The sequence below is a fragment of the Macrobrachium nipponense genome, chromosome 29, assembly GCF_015104395.2.
Source record: "Macrobrachium nipponense isolate FS-2020 chromosome 29, ASM1510439v2, whole genome shotgun sequence".
In the NCBI taxonomy this organism is placed as follows: domain Eukaryota; kingdom Metazoa; phylum Arthropoda; class Malacostraca; order Decapoda; family Palaemonidae; genus Macrobrachium; species Macrobrachium nipponense.
In genome coordinates, this window is record NC_061092.1 from 19,608,580 (window position 1) to 19,630,356 (window position 21,777).

The 21,777-nt window shown below is 42.7% G+C and overlaps 2 protein-coding genes across 2 annotated transcripts in view; one reads left to right on the plus strand and one right to left on the minus strand.

Annotated features, from left to right (window-relative positions):
• Window positions 1–21,777, minus strand: part of LOC135206170 (anaphase-promoting complex subunit 5-like) — a 621,184-nt gene that overhangs the window by 410,192 nt on the left and 189,215 nt on the right. The gene's annotated exons all lie outside the window — the stretch shown is intronic.
• The window catches only part of LOC135206177 (copper transport protein ATOX1-like), a 51,720-nt gene continuing 32,822 nt past the window's right edge, over window positions 2,880–21,777 (plus strand). Inside the window, exon 1 of the mRNA XM_064237472.1 lies at window positions 2,880–3,079. Within this exon, the coding sequence (XP_064093542.1) occupies window positions 3,068–3,079 (12 nt within the window). The 5' untranslated portion in view covers window positions 2,880–3,067. The remainder of the gene's footprint in view (window positions 3,080–21,777) is intronic.

The following is a 21,777-nucleotide window of genomic DNA, read 5'->3' on the forward strand; positions in this document are numbered from 1 at the left end:
TTAGCCTAAGTTGACTTGGGATACTTACATTTCATTGTACAGTAGGCACCATGAAAAATATTTTGGGTAACCATAATTTGCAAAGGACTTAGTCTAGGGATAGAAGGCAAGACCCGATGCATTTATGCATACTTTAAACCCCAAAATGGTAGATCTAGGGTACTTATCCGCGGTGGCCTAGACTATGGCAGCTGCGGTTTTTCTATGCAGTTTTACTTACTGAACAAGAATTTTAATTAATATTTATTCGGACAACTTTAATTAACCACCAGGGTCCAGTACTGAACACAGCGAAATACATTGGACGGCCCAATCCCTAGTGGATGTCGTATCGGGAACAGGCTTATTCGGACCTTGGCTGATTCGGACCAGGCTGATTCGGACCATGTACTGGCTCATTCGGACCTTTATTCAGGCTTATTCGGACCTTCATATGATTGGCCGATTTTTCTATGCAGTTTTACCTCCTGAACAAGAATTTTAAGTAATATCTATTCGGACGACTGTAATTAAACCCCAGGGGCTCGTACTAAACACGGCAAAATACATTTGACTCCCCAATTCCTGGTGGCTTTCGTATTCGCAGGGACGAAACGATACGGAATGCTTATATAGAAATACCCAATGCTATAATATAAAATTATTTATGGGTCCGAATCAGCCTAGCAAATGGTCCGAAACAGCCAAGATTAAGGTCTGAATCAGTCACGGTCCGAATAAGCCTGCATCCGTCATATCCGTGGTAACGGTTACGTTTCCTTGCAGTCCTTGCGGAGTGCTTCTGTAGAAATACCCCTACCAATTGGCTAGGTAGCAGGCTCTATCGTAGCCTATATATGGGTCACTTGCACTAAACCTTTACCCTATAGCTAGTAGCTACTCGACCTAGAAGCAGAAGGACCTCCTCATGTCTACCAGACCCCTTAAACTACACATTTCTTTTATGAAAAATTTTAAGAAAATTAAATGAAGAACGGATATACTATACAAATGGACTACATAGCTAATTAAAAAATATCAACATACCTTCATTATGATTAAATTTAATCCCCAAAGAGAACATCGACAACTTTCCAAGATTGTCGACTACGGATTACATTCAAGGAGCCTGGAAAAATTATTTTCACTAACACATCATCGAATCAGAAGGCTTCATAGCCGGATGCAGGCTGATTCGGACCATTTGCTAGGCTGATTCGGACCCATACTAATAATTTTATGTTATACCAATGGGTATTTCTATATAAGCGTTCCGCATCTTCGTCCCCACGAATACGAAAGCCACCAGGAATTGGGGCGTCAAATTCTTGTTCAAGGGGTAAAACTGCATAGAAAAATCGGCCAATAAAATGAAGGTCCAAATAAGCCTGGATAAAGGTCCGAATGAGCCAGTACATGGTCCGAATCAGCCATGGTTCGAATAAGCCTGTTCCCTTCATAGCCAACTGTTGAACGCCTTTCCAGCCGTCAGCCAATCATCAGACTCAACCTGACAAGAGAAAAGATATTTTTTTGAGAAACCGAAAGAATAATTTAATTTCTAAGACGGGACATGGTGTGTCCTAAACCTTCATCGGAATAAGTGTTAACACAATACATTGATCAGAAATGGTAGATGTCAAGGAGACATATGAAAAAACTTAAAGGTCCTTCACCGGGAAGTTGGCTGTCTGTCTTGTGGATGTTTTCCTATTGTCACCATAATTTCACTGCAATTATAACGCGATCTGCTTTAACGCCCTCTGTATTTTTTTTTCTTTTTGTGCGCATGGAATAATAAACATGGTTCAGTCGATAAATCTGCCAACTGATTTGGAATGAACGCGATATCTTGTAAAAAAAAAAAAAAAAAAAAATAGCTTTCACAGCTAATTTGCAGAGCAACAAAATGTCAAAAATCACTCGTATGAAAGCATCATTGTCAAAAGAAACAAAATTGCAGCGCAGGTTGCAATATGAAAAAGCAGTATTATTTATGAAATGCATTTATAATAATTTTAAATATTAATGTATTTTCAGGACACTAGTGCTCAAAAATGAATAGTAATGCATGAAGACCATTAGTACCAGTTTTTAAAGTTCATAACCTTTAGCAAGTCACGCCTTTCAATGAAAGCTAATTTCAGCATTTACTGTATACAAGCATCTTACAAGTAACAGCTAGCTTAGTATCTTGTACCACCCTTTGAAGACGCCCTACAGGAGTTGCTTATTTACTTCTAGCTTAGTATCTTGAACCACCCTGTTGAAGACGCCCTACAGGAGTTGCTTATTTACTTGTTCCGTAGGAGCATACATAATAGCAATCATAGGTGCATAACACCATTAACTCACAACCGCACCTCTTACGTTAAGCCCCTTTTCAGTCTACATGATCTAGCCTAATTCTTACTTCAAGTCCATATCTATGTTCAAGTCTTATATACAATTATTTACTATTCTCTATAACTTATCTTCTATAGCTTACTTCCTGAACACCCTATATACTGCCTCTTTATCAATTCAATCCTAAGGATTTTCTCCCGTCATCTTCAAACTTTTCATATTACACGCTTGATCCACGTGCAAGCTCTCTCTTTTGTTTAAACTTGTTCTTCCCTTATCAACTACAGTAAGTAATTTCTCAATCAATTTCGTTCTCCACCTTCCTAAATAATAATGATGACCTTTCATTGCCTTGACATTTAGACAATGGAACATTCATGTGTGTGTGATATCATGCAAGTATGTCTTTTCCTTTATCTTTTGAGTACAATAGAGTATCTGAATTAGAGTGCATAACATACAGAAAAATGTCTTCGCCTCAGCGATACCGACTGATAAGATAGAAAACTGAAGCACATTGAACGGCTGTTATCAAATGAAAAACTTGTCTCCAGGGATCAAGAGCGAGGCGGTCGCTTGAGTTGCCAGTGTCTATTTATAAGAAGAATTTTTCTGCTGATTCTTCTTCTTGTCGGAAGGACGTGGCAGGTATTCGGCAATTTGTTAAGTCTTCCCCCAGAAGTTGACAGCAGTCTTCGAAGTCCTTTTCAACGCAAACCGGAGATAGATATATCTAGACATCATGGCAGCTCAGGTAGGAATTATTTTACGTGTAAAAGCTCGCCACATTCTATTGATTTCATGTTCTATTGAGCAAGCTTGTAGCTAATAGGTATATGGACAGGCCACGCAGGCCAGCTACCATCAGTGCAAGCCACCCTCCGAAAAAGTACATTATAACGCGTCCTGACACCCGAGATGGGCATCAGTCGCGACTTGTTGTTGGTGAGAAACGGAGCTAAAGACCTCTACTCTCCTTTCGAAGTAAGTATTTTCCCCAAAGTTAGAAATTAAGGCCAAATTTTAAGATTTAAACAGATTTAAACAGAGGGTACTGAAAATGGCGCCCACGCAGTGGAAATCTCACCAAAACGCTTTAGAAATTTTTACTTACAACTAAAAATGTTTCGAAGATTGACGCCATCTCGATGTTTACGGAGTAGCTTGTGTCAATAAACTAACCATTTCCTGTGATAAATCCGCACACCACTTGTACCCACAGACGCTGGAGCAACTTTTATCACAACAATCGAAACACGATTTCTCATCAACAACAAGCCAGGCGTAAACAGCTGTTTGGGGTAGAAGATGACGAGAAGCGTTCTCTTGGCTAATTTTTCTTTTTAAATAGTAGTAAAACATCAATATTTTACATATTTATGATGATTAATTTGAAAATATTCGTTATTGAAAAAGTAACTCGCCTCTGACTCAAATTTAAGTAATTATTTTTCTGAATTAGAACGTTCTTTCAAGTTCTGTATTATGACGTCACGACATCTTGACTTTCGTACCTATTGTAAATAATTGCTATACTCAACTGTCATTGCAGAACAGTTTTACCAGTTATTCGTGCAGATTGTTATCAGCTATACATGTAATTGTTATAATCGTAATGCGCATATATCTTTATTATTTACTTTTTGGATATATGAAGATGTTTTACTGCTGGATTATCGCCGTAGTGTGACGCAATCGTTTTCGGTCCATGGGCCTCTGTCTGTTTTCGCACCATAAGAAATTATGGGGCCGAATTTGCAATGACCAGAAATCGTTAAAAGAGAAAGTTAGCATTGAGGGCATATGTTTTGACTGAGAAAAATACAAATTTATTCAATAGCTAGCTTGTAAAAAATACTTGGTTTATAAAAACTTGATTGACAACTAAGCAGCATGTCTACTATGGGTTTTCAGAGACAGTGCAAGCACGTTTTTGGGCAATACCTATTTCTGTAACGAACACTCGTAACAGAACGAGATTTTGCTATAGTGCATTACACCCAGTGCCGTAATTTATAAGGGTATCGTGAATCACTAATCGTAAAGAATAACGACACTTGGTCCTTGTACCAAGAGACAAAAACTCCATTATGCAGAAATGGATACGAACACGCGTATAAAGCTCCACCTACCCTCTCCCCCCCACCCCCCCCCCCCCCTCCACCGCCATCCCTTTTCTTTTCTTCGTTCCTCCGCCTTCCTTTCTCTCTCTCTCTGTTGCCATTCGGTATGTGTTGACCCTCCAAACTGGGTATAAGACTACACACAAAACGTTGAAATTGGTGAAATTAGGCTATGTATTGGAAGTATATATACATAAATATTAAAGCAATTTTATCATTATTGCATTACTATGACAACTAGAATTCATGGAAACAGTTTATAATAATGGAACGGCGTATGTGTGAAGCCTCCACTAATGTGGCAACGATGATTTTGCCATTCTTAGCATGCAAACATTAAAGCATGCAAACATTAAAGGTTACATTTATTTCTGGCATACGATTATTTAAGAAATTCAAAATACTAATAAAGACTGAAATCAATGAAAGTGCTAGCAAAAACAAAAAAGCAAAAAAAAAAAAAACGTAGTCGTTCCTCTATGCACTTTTCCGTATTCGTTCCTCTATGGTTTTTCGGCAGCCAGATGTACGAAAACGTTAGAAACATTTGATTTTATCTACGTTAGAAATATCTGTAATTTTTCGGGGTAATTTGGTTGCTAAAAAGGGATAATATACATGAATTAAATCAAATTTTTTAAATAACAATGTAAATTTAAACTAAATAACGAGTAAAGTAAACAGTTTAGGGAATAAAACTTTGCAGTTTCGTCGTCTGTCGTCGTCTGTCGTCGTCTGCTGTTTGTAATTGTGTTTATGGCGCGCGCGCTTAGAAACCAGGAACAGCAACGGGTTTAAAGTGCAATGTGGAGTGAACTGAGACCAAAATGTGTATAATAACAATCAAATAAGCACTGTGGAGTTTCAGTTGTGATGGCAGTAAGGATAAAAACCGCCGATTACAAGGTAAGAATGAATTCAGTTCCAACCATAACCCCGGGAATAACAAGTTTCATACTTTCACTAATATAGGCAACAAAATGTTGTTTTATTGTGCTGATTACAACTGCAATCTTGAGTAAGATCAATAAACGTTACATACATACGCTAACATTGTTCAAATGAGTGCTGGGAAGGCTGGGGAAAAGATGGTGTCCGTCACTGATGAGAACCGTCCATGCAAAACGTAGCCGCCATATTGGATTTCAAAACTGCCTTGAAACATATTTTACGAAGAGCTCACATGCTTATTTTAGTTCGTATGGGGCTTTCATATATCACAATATGTTGACGAAACTTCAGTCTTTTAAATGGTATGCTTAGAGTTGCAATTGTATTCATGTTTCACCAATTAAATATCGAGTGAATAAGACCCGTCCACCGTGATGAGGGTTGGCCTGAACTGATGTTTCCCCCTATTTTCCATGAATTGTGAAGTAAATGAAGTAACAGAGGCGACAGCAAAAAGGGCTTTGTTGCTTTCTTCAGTTGGAGTAGTGACATTTTCCACTATCTGTAAGTTAACAGCACCGAAATTGCCGTCTGCAGTTCCATTTGATGACCTAGTAAATCAACTAAAGTCGCATTTTATAACAAAACCAAGTTATCATAGAGCATTGTGTGATTTCCTACAGAGGAAGAAGAAAAGTAGTGAGTCCGTTGAAGGAATATTATGCAGAACTAAAATTGTTAGCTCAACAGTGTGAATTTGATAGTGATTTTGACCGAAGGTTGAAGGAACAATTATTGGTTGGTATTGATAATGAAGTATATTTTAAGGTTTTATTAGCTGATCCTTTTGAGTTTAAATCAATCTCCTCTCGTGAATTACTTGCCAAGGTTACCAATTTAGAAACTGCTTATGTTACTGAATGTAGTCCTACTTCAAGTTCTTTTATAGATAATAGGCCTGCAGGTACTGTTAACAAGGTTAGGCATAAGGTAATTAGGCCTAGGCCTAATTCTAGTGCAGACTCTAAAGGGAGAGGTAAAAGTGATTATTGTAAAGTTCAAAGTAAATGCATTCATTGTGGGCGCGATAACCATTTAGCTAATAATTGTAGATTTAAGAATGCTAAATGTTATTCCTGTGGCAAGGAAGGCCATGTTAGTACAGTGTGTCCCAATAAAAAGGCTAGAAATAAATCTAGGAATGTTAATACAGTGCATGATGTAGAGGAGTCTACTAGTAAGGATATTCCTGTTAATGAAAGTTTCCATGATTCTTATGATTTATTGAAACTTTTTGATGTTAATGTGAATTCTATTGATTTTGTCGATGATTATGAGGAACCATATAGAGAAATTTTAAGGTTAAATGGGTTTCCCCTAGAGTTTGAATTAGACACTGGCAGTGGTGCATCCACTATTTCACGGCATGATGCTAATAAATTGAATTTAACCCCATTACCAACAAGGAAACGCTTAGCAAATTATGATAAAGCTGAAATGCAAGTGTACGGTGAAATAAATTGTGATGTTTCTTTTAAAGGCCAAATGGTCCAGGGACAAAGTTTTTTGTTGTAGATAATGATTTAAATTTAGCAGGCAGGTCTTTGATGAAGAAATTGAAATACCAGTGGGTACAAATTGATAATGTGTGTGATGATAAATTTAAAGGTCCTCTTATTACCCCAAGTAGTGCATCTAGGCCTAAGCTTGATTGTGTAAAAATGTTCAATGAGTATCAGGTGGTGGAAGGATCACCCATTACAAATTATGAATGTCAATTAATGTTAAAAGAAAATGCTGTGCCTAAGTATTTTAAAAGCTAGATCTGTTCCTTATCATTATAAATGTAAAATTGAGAATAGTTTTGAAAGAACTAGAAAGTAAAAATATAGTGAGCAAGGTCGAGCATGCTGGAGATTGGGCCAGTCCTATTGTTCCTGTAATGAAGCCTAATGGTGAAATAAGGATTTGTGTAGATTGTAAGTATCTCAATACCCAAACCAGTGTTAATACCTTCCCATTACCGAGATGGATGATATTTTGGCAAATGTAGGTTCTTGTCAGTATATTTCGAAGTTGGATTTGAAAAATGCATATTTACAGGTATCTGTGAGTGAAAATTCTCAACAATATTTGATTATGAATACTCATTTGGGATTATATAAGTTTCATAGATTGCCTTTTGGGTTGTCGTCAGCACCAGGTATATTTCAGAGGTTTATCTCTGAATTATTGGCAAATATTGAGGGTGTTCATGTATTTTTTGTTTAGATGACATATTGATTGTCGGAGCTACCAGGAGGAACATGACAAGAGTTTATGTAAGGTTTTATCAATTTTGCAACAGAGAAATGTTAAATTGAATAAAGATAAATGTATTATTGGTTCTAGGGAAGTACCTTATTTAGGATACATTTTAAGTTGTGATGGAATTAAACCTGACCCAAAGAAAATAGAGGCAATTTTGGAAGCTCCAACCCCTCACTCTGTTCAGTCTTTAAAATCATTTTTGGGGCTATGTACTTATTACAATAGGTTTGTACCTCAGTTCAGCTCTATTTTATGTCCTTTATATAATTTAACCCAAAAGAATGTGGAGTTTCATTGGGCAGCAGTTCATGAAGAAGCTTTTCAGAGTATTAAGGAAGCTTTGGGAAGAGCTGATATTTTGGATAATTTTAACCCCAATGCTACCATGATTTTAGAAGTTGATGCTAGCCCTGAAGGAGTGGGAGCTGTTCTTAAGCAAGAATATAAGGATAGAATTTCTACTATTTCTTTCAAAAGTAGAAAATTATCTAATGCTGAGTGTAATTATTCTCAAATTGATAGAGAGGCTCTATCCATTATTTTTGGAGTCAAGAAGTTTTCTGATTATCTTTTGGGTAGGAAGTTCGTTATCAGGACGGACCATAAACCCTTGACTCATCTATTTAACCCTAGTAAGTCTATTCCACAATTATCTAATGCTCGTATTCAAAGGTGGGCTTTATTTCTATCAGGTTTTGATTTTAAAATTGAACACATTAAGGGAGTGCATAATACAGTGGCAGATGCTCTTAGTAGGCTACCATTGTGTAGAGATGATGCTGATTTTCATGTACCAGGAGAATATGTAAATTTGATTAATATTTTGGATAAGAATTCTTTTGATGTTACAATGGTAAAAGAATGTATAGAAAGAGACACTGTTTTATGCAGAGTACGAGATTATGTAAGGAAGGGGTTCCCCAAGGAAAAGGTGATGGAAATTAGTATGTTACCTTTCTATAAATTGAGAAATGATCTTTCTTTGCATGACAATGTATTACTCTATAGGAATCGTGGATTTTGGTTCCTGAGATGTTGAGAAAGCGTGTTATGGAAATGCTTCACGAGGGCCACCAGGGTATTGTTGCCATGAAAGCTGAAGCAAGGTCTTTTGTATATTGGCCCAACATGGACCAAGATTTAGAACAAATGACTTCCAACTGTGCATTATGCATAACAAATCTCAAAACATAAGGGCATTTCACCTTTATCTTGGCCGTCAGTAGATAGACCTTGGTCCCGCTTGCATGTAGATTATTGTGGACCCATTGACAACATGCAATATTTGATTATTATTGATTCCTTTTCTAAATTTATTGATGTCTATGCTTGCAAGAATATAACTTCAGAGGGTACCATACAATGTTTAAGGTCATGTTTTGCTAATTATGGTATTCCTGACACAATTGTATCTGATAATGCAACTTGTTTTATGTCTAGGGAGACTCAGAATTTCTTTCAGAAAAATGGTGTTAGACATTGTTCAGGAGCACCATATAATCCAAGTACGAACGGGCTGTCCGAATATTCAAAACTAATTTCAAAAAGTTTGATTGTAATTTGCCTGTAAAAACCAGAATGGCAAAATTTTTGTATACCTATAGACGTACAGTACAGTCTTCTACTGGCTGCTCCCCAGCTGAATTATTGTTTGGAAGGAAATTTAAGGGTCCATTAGATGTTATAATGCCTAAACAAAGAGATGAGTGTTATGTTCATGAGTCTAAATTCAGAGTTGGCGATGCAGTATATGCCAAGAATTTTTGGTAAAGGACCAGAATGGGTGGAAGCTAAGATTATCAAAGTTCTTGGTGAAAGAAATTATTTGGTTTCTGTAGAGGTTAATGGTATTTTGACTTGGAAGCGTCACCTTTCACAGTTATTTGAGAGAAAAATGTATAATACTAGAGTAACTGATGAACCGTCACTATTAGAAGATACAATGATTCCTTATGTTATACTAGAGTAACTGATGAACCGTCACTATTAGAAGATACAATGATTCCTTATGTTCCTGTAGTTTCTTCTCCCCGTAATGTACAAGGATTAGAAGAAACAAATAACACTATTCAGAACTCGGGTATGATTTGTAATCCCAATGTAGAAGTAGTAGGATCAGAGAACAGTAATTGTAAGTAAAATGTTGAACGCGTTTTGGTGAGATTTCCACTGCCGTGGGCGCCATTTTCAGTACCCTCTGTTTTAAATCTGTTTAAATCTTAAAATTTGGCCTTAATTTCTAACTTTGGGGAAAATACTTACTTCGAAAGGAGAGTAGAGGTCTTTAGCTCCGTTTCTCACCAACAACAAGTCGCGACTGATGCCCATCTCGGTGTCAGGACGCGTTATAATGTACTTTTTCGGAGGGTGGCTTGCACTGATGGTAGCTGGCCTGCGTGGCCTGCTTTGATGTTTTACCCTAGGTACCTATGTTGATGGGGTAGCCCAGCGTAATCCAGACTAGCTACCTAATTAGTGTAAATTATCCTACCTAGCTACTATTAGGATTATTAAGGAGACTTAAAATCACAGCATTAAACTCCAGTATTGAGTTAGGTATACTATTAAAGTACCCTAATTAGACTACTAGGTATAAGCTTAGGTAATCAACTTTCGTGCTAAGGCCTACCTGGACTATCCTACCTACTATGTCTACCTAGCCTACCTACTAGGTACCTACTACCTAGCTAGTAGTTGCTTCTGAAATACGTGACCATTATTTTTAAAAGTGCCCATAATTACTACATACCTACTAGTATATAGTACCTAGGTAGGTAGTATAGCCCTAGGTACGTCAGCTCTGCAGTCATTAGCTAGCTACTCCCATCTCGCCAAATGTTTACCTAATAGGGTAAAAAACCGCATTGTACAGGGGTGGACTATGTATAATCAATGTGTACAACCCCAAGAAAAGTACATTATAACGCGTCCTGACACCGGAGTAGAGGTCTTTAGCTCCGTTTCTCACCAACAAGAAGTCGCGTCTGATGCCCATCTCCGAAGTCAGGACGCGTTATAGGCTAATGTACTTTTTTGGGGTTGTACACATTGACCGTATACCTAATGTCCACCCCTGTACCATGCAGTTTTTTACCCTACTAGCCTAGGCTAGATACCTAGTAGATAGCACTTAATTTCTTGCCAGACAGATGAACTAGGTACCTAGGTATAGCATAGTACTAGCTATGTTTATCTAGGTAGGGTAAAATACCGAATGGCCAGCCTCTACTGTAGCGTGACCACCTTCCTGAAAAAGTACTCTTAGGTAACACGTCCTGTAACCCAGGATAGACATTAGTCAAGAGCCAGCGTCCATCGAAGCAACAATTCAAGACCTAATTTCCTCTCGAAGTAAGTTTTTTTCTCCTAGCTAATTCACAAATTAAGGCCATAATTTCCCATTTTTGAGGTGGTCAGACTACGGTAGAGGCCGGCCATTCGGTATTTTACCCTATACCTACGATAACCTACTACCTAGTTAGCCTATATGTTTATCTAGGTATAGCATAGCTAGGTATGTGTTTTATTTGCTTCTGGCCATTATTATTGTTGCAAACTAGCCTAGCTAGCACTTTTTTTTTTTTTTTTTTTTTTTTTTTTTTTTTTTTTTTTTTTTTTTTTTTTCCCTCAATCTCTAGCTAACAGTTATAGTAGGGACCTAAAGTTGGATACCAGTATATTGGTTAACCCCTGTGTTCTTAGAGTAGAAAAAAAAATGACAACCAAATAGCCTAAGCTGGAAAAATAGTGATCATGAGTGATGTTCAATGTCTTGGTGTACGTATTAGTGTTAGTCATAGAACATATTAGCCAATTAATGGAATTTATCCTAACCTCTCCTTTCATAACCTAGCCTATGGTGCTAGATCATTCTTGACATTTGGGGGTAGCCCCTAGACCCCCACCTAACAAAACCTATAGTTTTCAAATTAAATTATGGGGAAACATCGACTGGACTAGCTGATCCAGTTTTCACCACATGTGGATCCACCCTTCGAAAAAGTACTTTTAACACGTCCTGACACCGGAGATGGGCTCCAGTCACGAGTCATCCGTGGTGAGAGCAACAGCTCGAGACCTCTACTATCCTTTCGAAGTAAGTGTTTTCTCCAAAGTTAGAAATTAAGGTCATATTTTAAGATTAAACAGAGGTTAATGAAAGTCTAGCCATGCACAGTGCAAACATACCTCCATGACGCTTTCAAAATTTTTACTTATAACACCAACAATTTAGAAGATTGACACCATCTCGATGTTTGCGGAGTCGCTTGTATCAATAAACTTTCCATTCCATGTGCTAAATCTGCACACCACTTGTACCCATAGACACTGGGACACTTTCTTCACAACATTCGTCAACAATGACACCAACCGCGGCTTATCCAAGGAAACTAGGATGTTTTGGTAGAAGAAGAAGAAGAAGCGTGCACTAGATAATTATTTAAATAAATAGTTAAACATCGATATAAGGCCATGAATTGCATAAAATTTTTACATATTCATGATTATTAATTTGAAAATATTCGTTGTTGAAAAAGTACATAGGTACCTGACTCAAATATCAACAGTTTTGCTGTGATCAGTACCTACGGCGTTGTTCGCGCTCTTCTGTTGTTCATCAGTGTTGCCAATTGGTATGTGTTTACCCACCAAACTGGGTATGACTTGTACAAAACCGGGGAAATAAGTGAAATTAGCGTATCTATTTGTAGTATGTATACATATTAGAGCAATTTTATCATTATTGCATTACTATGACACCTAGAATTCATGGAAACAGTTTGTAAATGCATCGGCATATGTGTGAAGCTCCATAAATTGGCAACCATGAGATTTTGCTGTTGTCTGCTCATATCTACATTAGAAATATTTGTAATTTTTATACATTCAACTTACCTGGCAGATATATACATAGCTATTGACTCCGTCGCGCCGACAGAATTTCGAATTTCGCGCACACGCTACAGGTAGGTCAGGTGATCCACCGTGCTGCCGCTGGGTGGCAGGAATAGGAACCATTCCCGTTTTCCATCAGATTTTTTCTGTCGGCCATACTGGCAACATCGTTGTTGGTATCTCCGGCTGGATTTCTTTTTTGGATACAATTGATCATCGTTTTGGACCCTTTGGTGACGTATTTGGATCGTTGTACTGGCATACGCTTTTGTGGATCGTTATTTGGATTTTGGCTTGGAATTTTCATCATGATGTCTGATTCTGGAAGTGTGGTGAGAATGTGTGTGAATGAAGGGTGCAAGGTGAGAATGCCGAAAGCTTCGGTTGATCCTCACACTGTATGTAAAATATGCAGGAAGTATGAATGCTCGATGGATAACACTTGTCATGAATGTGAGAGTTTGAGTGCTGAAGGGTGGAAGTCTCTAACTTCTTATTTAAAGAAATTAGAGAAAGACCGGTTAAGGAAGTCATCTTCCAAAACCAAGCCTAGCTCTCAGTCTTCAAGTGGTTTGGTGAGTAATATTGTACCCTCCTCTAACATTATGAACGCTCCTTGTAATATTTCAGGTCCTTCTCCGAATGCAGATCCTACGGACTCTGCTTCGGAGATCGCAAGCCTTAAAGCTGCGCTTATGAAAATGGAGCGTAAAATGGCTGCCATAGAAGGTAAGCAAAGTAGTGCTGTGGAAAGTGATGTGAATCTCCCCAGTGAAGTGGAGGAGGCGTCTGATTGGCTTCACAACGCTCCCAGGCCTAGACCTCTTTCAAGCTCACAAGCCCAGAGGAGAAGGAATGTCAAAAGCCTTACGGAGGTTATGGAGGATCCCCACCAGTCAGACGTCTCTTCGGCAGAATCTGTAACGTCACAGACTGCCAGAGAACGCATTAGAAAAAGCGTTCTACGTGAATGTTTTTCGTCTTAGACGAATTCCTCACCTAAAAGAGGATGGAGATCAGCGGATCGTTCTCGTCCCTTGAAGAGGATCTGGGAAGAATTGGGCATAAACTCGAGCCCGGAACGTTTTTCGGAGGACTCCCCAACAGAGATTAAGAAAGCTAAGGTTTTGGCTTCTCCCGCTAAGTCGTGGAGAATGGAGAAAGAAGGCTCTCCTTCCTCTCGTTTAGACCAGAGAGAAGAAACGACTAAGATATTAAAGGATATGCAAAAGAGTATTGCTTCTCTAGTCGGGGTTCTTTAGAGAGATCCTCCAAGAAGAAAGGATGTTAATCTTCCTGTGAAGAAGTCAAAAAATCCTTACTATCAACCTCCCAGAAAAGAAGATTCTTCTTCGGATGAAGGGTCTATTTTTCACAGACCCGCGAGTTCGGGGCGCGAGGCGCCAGCCAGGCGTGAAGCGCCAGCCGAGCGCGAAGCGCCAGCCAAGCGCGAAGCGCCAGCCAGGCGCGAAGCGCCAGCCAGGCGCGAAGCGCCAGCCAGGCGCGGAGCGCCAGTCAGCCGCAAAGAACTACCAGGTAAGCGCGAGGCGCCAGCCAGGCGCGACGCGCCAACCAGGCACTATCCAATATCGCATGAGACGGCCAAGCGCGAGAAGCTAGCCAGGCGCGAGGCGCCAGCCGCGCGTGAGAATTCTTACAAGCAGGAAAAGACAATCAGGCGCGAAGCGCCAGCCAGACGAGAAGCGCCAGCCAGGCACGATGCGCCAGACTACCGAGAAGCGCCAACCAGGCGAGAAGCGCCAGCCAGACGCGACGCGATAGACGGCCGCGAAGCGCCAACCAGGCGTGAAGCGCTAGTCGAGCGCGAGGCGCCAGCCGCACTAGTCGAGCGCGAGGCGCCAGCCGCGCGAGAGGAGACAGCGAGGCGCGCGAGAAGATTCAACCAAGCGCGAAGCGCCAGTCAGGCGCAAGGCGCCAGCTGAACATGAAGAGCTGCAAGAGCGAGAAGTTATAAGGGGTAACAGAAGATCTTTATATAGTCATGTAATGTCTTCAGATAGCGAGTCTCCTACAAATAGAAACCCTAATTCAAGGAAGCAACCTGGTACATCGAAGGTTACGGTTTCAACCTCCATGTCTCAGGATGTTTTAGTGGATAAGAAAGGGAGAGCTTCTAGATCTGTCAGTCTCTCTCCTTCTAGGAGTATTTCTCCTAAAGGGAATAGGTCTACGGACAAAGATTCTAATAAAAGAGCTCGCTCTCCTTCTATGATGGAGTTGGATGAAGTGTCGGAGGAAGAAACCCCGAACAATGAGGGGGTATCTAACTACAAAGTGTTAGCCTCTCTTCTCCTGCAAGAATTTGGAGACTCTCTAAGCCCTGCAGCTCCTCCTTCCCCGAGATCTCTGTTCTCCAGTACGAAGGTTCCTAAATCTTCTTCGTATTTAAAAAATGAAACCAGCCATATCAATGAAGAAGGCTATTCAATCTTTAAATAATGGATGAAGGTGAAGAAGGAAGCTCAGAAGACAGTTTTTGCACTCCTCCATGTAAGCTCGGGGGTAGGAGAGGAATATGGTACAGGACAGAGGAAGCGATGGGACTTATGCTTCCATCTTCCGCGGAGGCGGATTTTTCAAGCTTGGTTGAAGCATCGAGGAGACATGCTTTGAATACAGCTAAAGCATATTGGAGCATGTCAGAATTGGATCAGCACCTCAAGGGACTTTTCCATGTACTAGAAGTTTTTAACTTCTTGGATTGGTCCCTTGGAGTGCTAGCCAAGAAGGCAAATGAACCAGATGTTTTAGAACCTGAGGTTTTGCATTGCATTTTATCCTGTATGGATAAGGCGGTTCAGGATGGTTCGGGAGAATTTTCATCTCTATTTGGAGCAGGAGTAGTGAAGAAGAGATCATTGTTTGGTTCATTTCTGACCAAAGCGGTATCTCCTTCACAAAGGTCAGCCCTTTTATACGCTCCTCTCTCGGATCACCTTTTCCCTTCGCACTTGGTGAAGGAGATTTCAAAGTCTCTTGCTGAAAAGGCAACCCAAGATTTATTAGTACAATCCTCCAAGAAATCGAGACCAACAGTACCAGTAGCGAGGAAGACTACTCGTACTCCGGTAGTGCCCTTTCGGAGAGGTTCCACTCTCGTCCTCCAACGAAAAGGAAGACAGCAGAAAAGCGAGGAAGGTCCTCCTTTCGATCTTTCAAGAAATCAAAGTAGCAGCGAAGTCCTCCAAACATCTGTAGGGGCCAGACTCCTAAACTTCGTAGGGGCTTGGGCGATAAGGAAAGCAGATCCTTGGACGCTAGCAGTCTTGGGGAAAGGTTACATTACTATACCTTTTGTTCATGAAACTTACCTGTCAGATATATATATAGCTGTATTTTTCCGAATCCGACAGAAATTTAAACACTTACGACACGCAGTGGGAGTCAGGTGGTTAGTACCCTTCCCATTCCGCCGCTGGGAGGCGGGTATCAGGAATCATTCCCCATTTTTCTATTCATAATTTTTCTGTCGCCGGTGCTGAAAACACCTGTTTGCAGCACCTCCGTCCAGATTTTGGAAACTTACTAGCTACTTGAGTATCCCTTTTGGTTTTTCTCTGGTATCTGAATTGGATCGGTGGCTTGGCACACGTTGACTTTGGTTTGATTTGATTTGTGGTATTGATTTTCTTTGATCAAGATGTCAGGGTCTAGTTCTGCTAGCGCTAGATTTTGTTCTATGTCCGAATGTAGAGGTAGGCTACTGAAAGCTTCAGTAGACCCACATTCTGTTTGTAAAGTTTGCAGGGGGAATGAATGTACGTTTGAAAAGTCGTTGTAAGGAGTGTGAGAGATTAACAGAGTCGGAATGGAAGGCGTATGAAACCTATCTTAAGAAACTTGAGCGAGATAGGTTAAGGAGGTCTTCCTCCAGGAGTGTTTCAGGTAGGCAAGATTTAAATTATTCTCCTGCTAACCCTCCTTCTGTAGATTATGCTCCTACCCCTGTAGTGTTGCCTCCGGCCCCTGAGACAGTGTCGGTAGAAGGTAATACATTATCGCTAATTCTTGAATCGATTCGTAACTTAGAATCAAAAGTGTTAGCTCTGGAGAGCAAAAGTGAAGAGAAGTGCAGTGAAAGTGCCCCTTGTGTAGTGGAGGGTGCGTCAGATCGGTCCTCATTCCGCCTCTAGAACCTAGACCTCTGCTTGACTCCCAGATTACGGGGAGAGAGCATGTCGAAAGTCGAAGGAGGGTTACGAGGAACCCCCACCGATCTGGCGTGCCTTCGGCAGCTTCTGACGAACCTACCCAGACTGCCAAGGAGCGTGCGCGTGCACGTCTTCTCAAGGAGTGCTTTTCTTCTTCTGAAGCTTCCTCCCCGCGCAAGGGGTGGAGCTCTCATACCGCATCACGTCCGCTGAAAAGGACGGCTCGCGTTCGGGACGCTTCACGTCCAAGTTGTTCTCCGGAACTTTGCTCGTCGCCTGATAGTGCGTTTGCTGCTTTTCCTCCGCAGAAGAAGCGTAAGGATTATTCGGAGGCGGAGTCTTCCCTAGATGTTTCTTTCGAGCGCCGCAGTCGCTCTAAAGGTGCGTGAAGTGGCGGTTCCTGGGAGTTGCAAGAAGGCGTCCCCCCCCCTCGCCACTCGCCTGCTCACAGGATCAGCCCCTCCCCAGAAAAGGAGGCTTCACCTACAAGCAAGATTCTCCAGTCTCTTCAGCAGCAACTTCGAGATGTTTTTCCTTCGAGAGAGACTGTTCCACGTCGCCGTAAGAAGGATGACAATCTTCCTGTGAAGAGGTCGAGGCGTTCTCCCTCTCCCTCTCCTCGCTCGTCTCTCTCTCCGTTTGAGTCTCCCTCTAGCGTTCGTTCTGCTCCCAGCAACTTTCTAGAGGAGGCGAGAAATTCGTTTCTCGCTCTCGTGAAGCGGTTGTTTCCGCTGCTACGAAACTTGTGGATAAGAAGCGCGTTTCTTTAGATGCCGAGCGCGCTTCTGTGAAAGTCAAACGCGCTTTAGTGGACGCCGAGCGTGACTCGGTGCAAGTTTCGCGAGCGCCAGTGGACGCTCGGCGCGCACCAGTGGACGCTCGGCGCGCACCAGTGGACGCTCGGCGTGCACCAGTGGACGCTCAGCGCGCACCAGTGGACGCCAGGTGTACACCTGCGGCGTTTGAGCGCGCTTCAGTCGGCGCCAGTAGATTGGCTTCGGACGCCAAACGCGCGCCTACGGACGTCAGTTTTCCACTTCCGCAAGCACAAGCGGAAGCGGGAACTCTTCCTGTTCGCCGCTCTTTCTCTTTTGAGAAAGCTCGGGACTCTTCTTTACTTCCTCCGACTTCTCCAGTGTCTGAAGAGGAAATTAGTGACGCTTTCGTCGAAGTGGACGAAGAAAAGCAGTTGGCTCCAGTTTCGACGGACTACAAGGTTTTGACTCGTTTGCTACAGTCATCTTTGCAGACACTTTCCAACCTGAAGCTCCACGTACTCCTCCCTCTCAGTTTTCGTCTTCCAAAGCTACTAAGATCTCGGGCTTTGTGAGAATGAAGAAGTCGCTTTCTACGAAGCAAGCTTTTAGAAAGGTCCATGATTGGATGGAAAAGAGGAAAGCTTCAGGCAAGACTTCTTTCGCTTTACCACCTTCAAGACTCGGTGGCAAAGCTGGTATGTGGTATGAGACGGGAGAAAACGTCGGAGTTAAGCTTCCAGCCTCAGATCAAGGAGACTTTGGTAGTATTGTAGACACCACCAGAAGATCTTTTCTGTCTTCCTCGAAGGTCTCTTGGACACATAGTGAGTTAGACTTTCACCTTAAAGGCCTCTTCAGGACACTAGAGGTCTTTAATTTTCTTGACTGGTGCCTGGGAGTATTGGATGCCAGGTCCAGGAGTTCTGATTCCATCAGTCTGGGGGAGCTGTCCAGTGTATTGTCTTGCATGGACAAGGCCGTCAGGGATGGTTCTGAGGAATTGGCTGCTCATTTCAGCACGGGACTGCTTAAGAAAAGAGCACTGTTTTTGCAATTTTACTGCAAAGTCGGTCTCACCAGCGCAAAAAGCGGATCTTCTTTCGCTCCTTTCTCAGAACATCTCTTCCCCCAGTCTATGGTAAAGGACATAGCTGCCAGTCTCCAGGAGAAAGCAACCCAAGACCTTCTGGCACAGTCTTCTGAGAAGCCTACTACTTCTTCGTCTTCTGGGTCCTCTGCTTTGAAGAAATCGAAGCCCTTTCGATCCGCTTCTTCCTCGAAGCCAGCCCCTCGAGGAAGAGGCTCTTCGAGGGCAAGACTCCCGCTCCTTCCAAGAGCAAGAAGTGAGAGGGAAGTCCTTCAGACACCGGTACGGAAGCCAGGCTTCTACATTTCGCGAAAGCTTGGGAAGAGAGAGGTGCCGACGCTTGGTCTCTGGACATCGTCAAGAAGGGGTACAGAATTCTTTCCTGATGTTACCCCCGCTGTCTTCGACACCAAAGGATTTGTCTCCGTCGTATCAGGGAGAAAAACAGAAAGTGCTTCACGATCTACTAGATCAAATGATCGAAAAGCAGGCAGTGGAACAGGTCTTCGACCGGAGTTCTCCGGGGTTTTACAACCGTCTGTTCCTAGTGCCGAAGCAGTCAGGGGGGTGGCGCCCCGTTCTGGATGTCAGCAGTCTAAATCGCTTCGTTACCAAGCAGAAGTTCAAGATGGAGACACCTCAATCCGTGCTTGCAGCTTTAAGACCGGGGGATTGGATGGTCGCGTTAGACCTTCAGGACGCATACTTTCACGTCCCCATCCATCCCCGATCAAGGAAATACCTGCGGTTTGTCCTGAAAGGGAAGATTTTCCATTCAGGGCACTCCGCTTCGGTCTCAGCACGGCGCCGATGGTGTTCTCCGTTCTTATGAAGAACGTTGCGAGGTGGCTCCATCTTGCGGAAATAAGGATCTCTCTCTACCTAGACGACTGGCTTATTCGAGCCTCATCGCAAGACAGGTGTCTGAAGGACCTTCACACGACTCTGTCGTTAGCGAGGTCCCTGGGACTTCTGGTGAATCTCGAGAAGTCGCATCTGACTCCTTCTCAATCCTTAGTCTATCTGGGGATTCAGATGGACTCAGTGGCTTTTCGGGCTTTTCCGTCCCAGGGGCGACAACTTCAATGCCTGGACAAAGTGTAGGCCTTTCTAGGGAAGGAAACATGCTCGGTGAGGGAATGGATGAGTCTGCTGGGGACCATTTCCTCACTGGAGGAAGGTTGCACCTCCGACCACTTCAGTTCTTCCTCTCAAGCAATTGGTCACGCAAACAGGATCTAGAAGAGGTCTTGTTTTTGACGGAAGAAGTGAAAAAGCACCTCAAATGGTGGTTGGATCCAAAGAAGCTTGCGGAAGGACTTTCGCTCAAGCTTCGGAACCCCGACCTAGTGTTGTTCTCCGACGCGTCCTCCACGGGTTGGGGAGCAACACTGGGAGGTGGAGAGAAGTGTCAGGCACCTGGAGAGGGGAACAGGTGTCCTGGCACATCAATCTAAAAGAACTTTCAGCGGTTTACCTTGCTCTAAGGTTCTTCGAGGAGGAAGTCTCCAGCAAGTGTTCAGATAAACTCGGACAACACCACAGCCTTGGCATACCTCAGGAAACAGGGGGGAACTCACTCTCCTTCTCTGTTCGTCATCGCGAGGAATATCCTGATTTGGGCGAAGTCGCAAAACGTCACGATTCTGACAAGATTTGTGTCAGGCGTGGAAAACGTGCGAGCGGACCTTCTCAGTCGGCAAGGACAGCTTCTGCCGACGGAATGGACCCTTCATCAGGAAGTATGCCAGGCGCTATGGAAGCTGTGGGGACGTCCTCATGTGGACGTTTTCGCAACTTCCCGAACGAAGAGACTTCCGCTGTATTGCTCCCCAGTTCTGGACCCGGGAGCAGTGGCAGTAGACGCCCTACTGTGGAATTGGTCGGGACTAGACATTTACGCTTTTCCCCCATTCAAAATCCTCGGGGGGGAAGTAATGAGGAAGTTCGCTGCATCAGAAGGAGCGAGAATTGGACCCTCCTCGCCCCCTTCTGGCCAGCGGTCGACTGGTTCACGGAGGTGATGTCCTTCCTAGTAGACTTTCCAAGGACTCTGCCCTAAGGAAAGATCTACTCAGACAGCCCCACTTCGAGAGGTACCACAAAAACCTCCCCGCTCTGGAGTCTGACTGCGTTCAGACTATCAAGAAGTTGGCCAGAGCGAGGGGTTTTTTAAGACCTGTGGCAACGGCGATTGCCACCGCAAGGAGGCCCTCCTCAATCGCAGTTTACCAATCAAAGTGGGCTGTCTTTAGAAGTTGGTGCAGAAGGAAGGGCATTTCCTCCACCTCAACCTCTGTGAGCCAGATAGCAGATTTCCTTCTTCACCTTAGGAAAGAAGCGAAACTAGCCGTTCCCACGATTAAAGGCTACAGAAGCGTGCTTTCTGTGGTCTTCAGACATAGAGGACTCGACTTAGCGAATGATAGAGACATTTCATGATCTCATTAGATCATTTGAAACTGTGAAAGTTCTCCAACCTAAAGTACCATCGTGGAACTTAGACGTGGTACTGAAGTTTCTCATGTCGAGTCAATTTGAACCGCTCCATTTAGCCTCGCTTAGGAATCTTACTAAGAAAGACCATTTTCCTAACCGCTCTGGCGACGGCGAAGAGGGTTAGCGAAATTCAAGTCATAAGCAAGCATATTGGGTTCAAGGATCATAGTGCAGTTTGTTCCTTAAGTTCCTACGTTCTTAGCAAAGAACGAGAACCTTCCAAACCCTTGGACCGAGGAACTGTTCGAGATCAAAGGGTTGTCGGAGCTAGTGGGACCTGAAGCTGAGAGAGTCCTGTGTCCTGTCAGGGCTCTCAAGTTTTATTTGCAGAGAACCAGAGCATGCAGAGGTTCTTCGGAGAATTGTGGTGCTCTGTGAAAAAACCAGATCTTCCTATGTCGAAGAATGCACTGGCGTTCTTCTTAAGAAGTACGGTTAAGGAAGCCCATGAAAAGTGTAGTGAAAGTGACATGGAGCTTCTGAAAGTGAAAGCCCACGAGTTGAGGGCTATTGCTACTTCGGTGGCTTTCACAAAAATATGGCAATCAAAGATATTTTGGGCGCCACTTATTGGCGAAGCAATTCGGTGTTCGCTTCACACTACCTGCGGGAGGTGAAAGCAACATACGAAAATTGTTACTCGCTCGGACCATACGTCGCTGCAGACACTGTTTTTGGGGGCAGGAGGTAGCGCTCATCTATCCTTTGATGGTTTA